General features: G+C 33.4%; 1 protein-coding gene across 1 annotated transcript; it reads left to right on the forward strand.

The window, feature by feature from the left end:
- Positions 1-3,129: 3,129 nt before the first annotated feature.
- On the forward strand, positions 3,130-7,253 carry LOC132707655 (histone-lysine N-methyltransferase MECOM-like). The gene is made up of 4 exons (XM_060679577.1): positions 3,130-3,540; positions 3,594-3,730; positions 3,778-4,296; positions 6,492-7,253. The coding sequence occupies exons 1-4, from the start codon at positions 3,458-3,460 to the stop codon at positions 7,115-7,117; spliced, it is 1,365 nt and encodes a 454-aa protein (XP_060535560.1). The 5' UTR covers positions 3,130-3,457; the 3' UTR covers positions 7,118-7,253.
- Positions 7,254-8,256: the final 1,003 nt, after the last annotated feature.

Below are 8,256 nucleotides of genomic sequence, written 5' to 3' on the forward strand. Positions count from 1 at the left end.
TAATATACTTGTTTTGATGGACTACTTATTAATTTATTTGCTCAAATGAACAACGTAATTTCACTGGCACCCCAGCGCCTGCTACAACATCCTGCCTATACGAATATATAAACAAGTCTGGTAAACCCTTCTTCGGAACACGGGCGCGCTCTCCTTTTATCAGCCGCGCACTGTTGCCACTGTTGCAAAATAACAAAATGCGTAGTTACAGAAAGAAAACCGTACAATACAATTATAAAGTTTACCAAACGTGTTGCATACTATACTTTTTCTACGACAGTTAGTTTTTGGATACAATTTTGCAAAACAACACGAATACATTCACTGGCATGACCGTCAGAATTGACAAACTTCACAATTCAAGGCGTGGGAAATATCCGACTGCTCCCAAACCCGTACGGTAAAGTCCCGGAAATGTCCGAAGTGGCCCAGACCCGTGGGAATGGAGACTGATGTGGTAAAGTGACGCTTCACGCACGCTAGATCATTGTGTAATTAGGCATTTTACATATGGGAGTAGAAAAAAATTATTAAACGAGTTATATTCATCACTCGGGTTACATTAAAAGTGAAAATGCAGATTTATTTAGAGTCCTAAAGCGTCGATCTGTGTTGGTAAAAATATTACGAAATTACCGAAACTCACCTTAGTCCAAAAGTTGATAATAAATGAGATACATTCATTTTTGAAATAATCGAGCTTTTTGCACAAAGTTTCGCAAATCGGTTTTTTTTTTGGCATGACAAATCAATTTTCGTGAAAAATTTTGGGGCCAATTGTAGAGGCCGCTACGTGTATTTGATACTTCATAACTGGAAATCTTACAAAAACCCCTTATGCGCTGCTTTTGAAGCTTAGCCTTCAGTTGCTGTACCCATTTCAAAATCATTAAATCCGTGAATACCTTTCACAACTGTCTGAACAGACGTAAACAACATCTAACATTTAAACGTGTCATTATTCCTCCATTATACCTAGCTTGACTGCCTGGTCAAGATTTAAGTCAATTTAATTTAAGGGAAGAGATTCAATAATAACAATATGCTATAATCTGGGTAAATCTTGATTCGTTATCATTTAATGCATGGTGTGACTATTTTCAACATTTTTTCTTCCTGTTTTATTCTTAGAGCGACTTAGTTGGATACTTACATTGTCACTGTGTAAAGCAAACAAAATCCATTTAACATAATTAAATTAGAACAAGAAATGTTCAGATTTTCACAGTTGTTTATTGGTCTTATCAAATATAAAATATGGCAATTATCCGACACCTATATATATATATATATATATATATATATATATATATATATATATATATATATATATATATATATATATATATATATATATATATACATACATATATATATATATATATATATATATATATATATATATATATATATATATATATATATATATATATATATATATATATATATATAAACAGGTAGTAATAGATTTTTAATTACCACTATAGGACTATAAACTTAAGTTTAACAACGGAGATGCATGTAACTGCAATTGGTCAATAGGTAGTAGATTGAAAGAATCTCCAGAGCTTCCAACAAATTTAATTTTTCAGTTTTACTATATTATTTTGAGAAGCCTTATTTTCAATTGATAGACATATGTAAAAATATTGGAATTTACTGTTGAGATTATATTAAATTAGACAATACGTGTTCGTTTACGATATTGTTGTTATTACCGTTAATATCAAGCCCGCAATCAACCCCTTAGCAAATTAACTCCTTATTGGTGTTGGAGTAATTTTAATTGAAATTGAAACCCTTTTGTACTAATTAATCTTTCTCAGAAAAATTTAAATTAAAAAATCTGTTGTAAAATTTATAATTAGTTGTAAATTTATGGTTAGAAAAGTTTGAAATGACTTACTGCTTTTTAGTGGGTTTTATTAAATTGTTCAACTTGGATGTTTGTCTTCTAAGACCTAGTAAATCAAATTCTATGGGATTAATTCCATGAGATAATTCAGAATGTGTTACCTTTATATCTTTTTGCTGTACTTATGCTTCGCTCTTCTTTTCACCATTTTAACTCACCTTGGAGTTGGGATCTTTTTGCAGGGGGGCTATTGTTGTTGGTTGTTAGTTTCATAAATTTCGGATATACTCTGTTGTGTAATCACTTGTTGAAAAACCAAATGTTTTGAATATATATTCTGCATCGTAGTAACAGTTTAAAATACCATTTTAACAATTAACACAATTAAATTAGAACAAAAAATGTTCAGATTTTCACAGTGACTTATTGGTTTATGTTTCGGCACTGTATTGTTATTATCCCCGTCTCCACTGTAAGCTATAGGACTACCTATTTTTCAAGTTTTGGTGGGCGTAAAATCTGGGATTTTCAAAACAAGAACATCTAAGAACACTAGTAGTTAGGAGGATGGAGGAAGGTCCTTCAGCGGACCCAGCTGTAGTTTACTTTTTAAGTAATTTGGCTTTATTTCAAAAATGGAAAATATTAAAAGAACAAAGGGCAAAATAAAAATACAAACAACAAAAACAAAAACGAACTAGATTTTATTGTACTACTTTCACCAAAACTAGCAGTGTGTAGCCGCCTTTAGACATATCAGCTACATCTGATGATGATCAACAAATATTCAAATCCTTCTTATTGTTTAAAAAATATTAATTGGAAAATATATTGATCTGAAAAAATCAGAATCTATTATTTCTAACTAACCAAAACTAAATCAAACAAACGTTAAGATTAAATTAATAATTTTGGTTGTTACATATATGGAAATACTTTATTTATGTATTCATTAATTCGATCAGTAATTATTTACAAACCAAATCATCAGCATAGATGTCGCAGTATCACCAGACCTATCTAAAAGTCATAACATCATATAATTTAAAATTTCAGTCAAGAAAAATTGTTGAAATTCCATTTTTTATATTAACGTCTTAATAATACGAAACTTTTGGATCGACGAGACGTGGTACGTCAGTCTGACGTCACTATCACAGTCGATGTATTAACACTGGTGGAAAACCACTGTCCACAAAAAGAAGAAGGTATCTGTAACTGTCAAGGAACATAACGAAAAAGAAGATCGTATTTGTTTCTAAGTTTGCCAATCCTTCTATGACGTTTTCCTGTTTGTTGCTTTGATGTTTTTCTCATTAATCATAAGTTATACAGCACAAAGTTTTGATTTTTGGAAAGATGCGATGAAAGTGACATTTAGTTGACGCCTTTGCGATGTGAAAGGAAAAATACAAGCAACTATGCCCTGAAGACTTCTATAGCTTTTGGGCATTGACCAAAATAAAACTGGGTTAGTGCAGCTGCTATTTGTTTAAATGCCTTCTAACAAATAGTCAAACTGTACAGTATTTTTATCCACTTAACTCAGAAAGCAAGAGCATAGCTTAATTTTATTTATGGTAATTTGATACAGTCCACAATATGGATCCTTTAAGGCTTGGGGAACCTAAAATTCCCTGTCCGAATGCAATAGTGATTAAGGAAGAGGATGATATTCGGCCTTGGTAAGTTTTTTAACCTTTATTGAACCAGTAATTATTTGTTTTTTTTTTATCAGCAAGCAGGAGCCTCAATTTATAGAAGAACTACTTGAATGTGAAATACAGCAAGACCCATCTGAATGTGCTAATGGGAATGAAATTGATATTGATAATCAATTACAAAACCACCACAGTGTGTTCTCCATAATTGATGGTAAATATAATGACATGGTGTGCTTAATACTATTATCACTTTTTTAGATTCCAAGGCACAGGGTGGACGAGTCCGTAAATTATGTGAGTGCCCTTTGTGCCAAGCAGGTGCAAAGTGTACAATCGGTAAAAGGCAGCATAGTTGTCATGTACCGGGCTGTACCAAAGTGTACAGCAAAACTAGCCACTTACAGGCACACCTTAGGAAGCACACCGGAGAAAAACCTTTCATTTGCAATTGGGGAACCTGCATTAGATCTTTCACAAGATCGGACGAGCTCCATCGCCACTACAGAACGCACACGGGGGAGAAAAAATTCGTTTGTGAAGAGTGTAATAAGGCATTTACTAGGTCTGACCACTTGAGGAAGCACAGGAACACTCATAAAGGAAAAACTGGAACGGGCAATTCAGTTCTGCCTAAATTATATACCATCAAGCAGGATGAAAAAAACGATTCCCCCCTGCCAGGTACCAACAGAAAGGCTCCAAAGCAAAATTCGGTAGAACCAAAGGATATTGTCAACAAGGTTGTGTCAGATAATTTCCCAATCCCAAACAAACAGGGTAAGTGTTTTTGCCATTTTCACTGCAAAAGGGACAATTTTATGTGTTGCTAAAAGGTTTTAATAGCTAATTTATGACCTGTGGCGATATGAGACTGTCAATTTATGTGCCTTTTAACATTTTCTGCAATACTCCAGATTTAAATTATACAAATACAATTACTTTACAAAAATCAGCATCATTCAATGGAAAATCTGCGTAATACCACTGGAAAAAATTGTTAAAAATAATAATTTAGTACTAGATAGTAATTAATGTTAATTAACAAAAACTAACTGTTAAATATAGTTATTAAATAAAATGGCCTTCTATAAGAAGTCATACTAAAATATTATGATATTGAATTGAATTAAAAACAATTGATAAAGTATATTATAAACTATTATCATTTAAAAAAGCACAACTTTATAACTCAAAAAAAAAAACTGACAAAAGTGGCTACTCCATTGGTTTCTAAGTAAAAAAATTTCTATAGACGTATTTATTAACGGAGATAAGAAAATATTGGTGACATCTTTCCTTTGACACAAAAGGGCACCATGAACTGTAAATTGCGAGCCTACAATTATACTTATAATTTATAATTCCGCCCCCTTTAAATTTTTTATTTAACATTTGGGAAAAAAACGTCAAATATAAAAGTTTTATATATACAGGGTGTTGCGGAAATCACCTATATATAAAAGCCATATCTTTTAAATCCCATAAAAATTCTGCATTTATAGATTTAGCAAAACTTACATTCTCTTTATTATAAAATGCCTTATTCCGAAAGAGTAAAGCAAATAAATGTGCTAAATGCACGGTTCAGGCAAAAAACCTTTCATCGAATCTATGAAAAATTTTAATAAACACGCCGCATAGTCAAAAAGGAGAGAAGATTGGAAAGGAATGAAGACAGTGATTTCAGGACTCTTTAACCTCCCTCAAAAACCCAAGGTACCACAAAAATTTACACCCAGACATCAAGAAAAAAGGTTTGTTTTGCCTATACAATAATGGAAAAAATTAACTGAAATGATGCTTATTTAAAAAATGTTTTTTGGTATGTTAAATCGAAAAAACAGCACACAGTGAGCCACAGTAAATCCTCAAAGGGAATTTCAATTTCAAGGACATCAAACTGTAAATCTGTGGCGTGCTATTTTAAACAACAGGATAATAGGTCCTCATTTCTGCGACGTTACTCTAAGCGGTAATGGTTATCTAAAATTTCTTCAGAATAAATTAGAAAACTATATGGTCGAGCTCCCAATGGTACAAATAGCATTTGTTAAATACTATTTAAATCAAATATTTAATGAAAGAACTTCACAACCACCTAAGATATTAGGTTTTATTCATATATCGGGAGTATTATATCTTTAAAAGAAGTAGTATCGTGTCTATTTAAAAAATGCCATATTGCCAACAAGTTACCTAATGTGGGCAGCTTTAAATTCAACAAGAATTTGTATGGGTGTTATCTTAAACCTCGAATATCTCAAAAGGTAAGTAAGTAAGTAAAAACTTACCATATTTTTTGTCCTAGAATTGTTATCTGAATAAGAATATAGGGTGTTTCATTTGAAAATATTGAGGTTTTGTTAACAGAATTCGCCAAACCGGCACCACCTATTTGGAACATCCTGTATAAGCTGCTGTAGTGCATAATCTTCTTAGTCTGTGGTTTAATTTGAAAAAAAAACACATAACCTCAATTTATGCCTAGACTGTGCAAAATTCGGATAGGAATTTCTTGAGAAAGTGATCTCTATTTTAACGAAGGATTCAAAAAATGTCGAAATATGCAGGGTGTTCCATTTAAAATAACAAAGATAATTTTGGGGGGGGGGGACACTTTCGCGATACCCTGTGTCAACAAAATTCCAATAAACTTTGGTACAAACCTTTTTTTCGTATCTCCTATGGTGTACAACCACCAGAACTTACAAGCGTAATCGAGTCAATAAACAACCGTTGATTACCAACTTACTAATAAAATCAATTGAAAACGAGTATATCTGGCAACACCGCATGGCCAGAGTAACCAACATTTCAGATTTTTGCCGTAAATGTCTAATAGGACACTCACCGTGTTGTTGTATTTTTCGTCTTTTTCTCAAACGTTAAATGGATGAAAGTTAAAGGGGAGTGGGGTACATTATAAATAATCACCGGGTACATTTTGACGTTACATGTCGCCGTAATTTCAGCGACGTCGTGCGATTCGCACTGTTTGGAAAGCCAGGACTCTGGGGACGACGAAATGACGGGGGAAACTTCCGTAAAAACCACCAACGAAGAGGAGGACCAGCTAGACCTGTTCTTCATGGAAATCGGGCCTGTGGTAAAATGCCACGAGTGCGACTACGAATCGAAAAGCATACAACAGTTGAACGAGCACGTGAAAAAGGTTCACGAGTCGGTGAAAGGGCGTAGACTGTACGAGTGCGACCATTGCGATTACAAAAGTTTATGGAAGAGGAACGTCACCCGACATTCCACGACGCATAACAAGTTCAACGATACCGCGCTGTACAAGTGCGCCACTTGCGGTTACGGAAGTATCTACAAAGGCAATTTGGTGACCCATATCCACACCGTCCATCAACGTTCGTCCCCGGAAACCGAATGTAAAGTTGACGACGACGTTATCGAGTGCTCGAGCGACGAAGAGGTAGAAGAGGACGAGGATAGTGCTGGGGGAATCTTGAAAACGACACTGGGTGAACATTTGAAAACTCACTCAAAGCAGGTCAAGGGATTGAGGGCGTCGGGGAGGGGTAAAAGAAATTGTGTCGACGGTGTCGCAGAAGACAAACGGAAATTGGTAAAATAAGGGTCCAACGGTTACTAAGTGCACAACCGATTGACGCAAATTTAAGGGCGACGTTTATTTTAGTGAAATGGTAATTTTAGTAAAGACTAATGTGGAAGGTTATGCTTTGGCGATGTACATAAGTGAATACAACTGTTATTAGATGAAACGTTTGTCTTATTTGGCTTTAACGACAGGTTCTGAAAGAAAGTGAGGGGAGAATTCCTTTAGCTTTAGCTTTTAGCTCTCTCCATGTGGAAGTCTAAGACAGTGACTCCATTCCCTGCCTTTGCTTGAAGGTGGTGGACAATGATTCAGGATTTCGGATTATTGGAGGTGTTTTCTAATTGGATGGGGCGATTTTTGGATCTATTTTAAAAAGAAAACTTCATATGTCCTAAAAATCTTAAATTTTGAGATTAAGAGTGATAAAATTTTCAAAAATAACATTTTTTTTTTTAATGTCGGTAATACCACTTTAGATATGTTAATCTGTGACGAGGCATTAATTAGTATACCTCAGTTTTTTCAACATACACCAGTGGCGGGCGTACGGAGTTTGAGTGGCGTGCCACTGACTGTCTATGAGCAAATAATATTTTGGTGAATTAGGTCATCACTGCACTGGTTAAATCGAGAACTTTTTTTTTTGAAAAATAAAATATCTATCCAAAATAAAATATATAGTTTTTAGTTACCAACTAGTGTCCTTCGGAAAAAATATATTACAAGACTATTCCTTTTACTTTTACAGTTTTAGTGAAAAAACAACATCCTAAAAAGATAAATAATAAACGAATCTTATTTAAAAAAAAAAAAAAAACACTACCTACTAATAATAATTTTTTACCAAATTATCTGTTAATAAATTGATAAACTTTTTGAAAAAAAGTAGAATATAGGGTCAAGGGTTAAACAATCAATGAATCAATCAAAAGAGATCAAATCTGCTCATAAATGAATGTAAATGTCATTATTTGTCTATGAGCAAATAATATTTTGGTGAATTAGGTCACCACTGCACTGGTTAAATCGAGAACTTTTTTTTTTGAAAAATAAAATATCTATACAAAACAAAATATATAGTTTTTAGTTACCAACTAGTGTCCTTCGGAAAAAAATATATTACAAGACTATTCTTTTTACTTTTACAGTTTTAG

This window comes from Cylas formicarius, unplaced genomic scaffold (assembly GCF_029955315.1).
Source record: "Cylas formicarius isolate icCylForm1 unplaced genomic scaffold, icCylForm1.1 PGA_scaffold_9__14_contigs__length_23061073, whole genome shotgun sequence".
NCBI classification, from domain to species: Eukaryota; Metazoa; Arthropoda; class Insecta; order Coleoptera; family Brentidae; genus Cylas; species Cylas formicarius.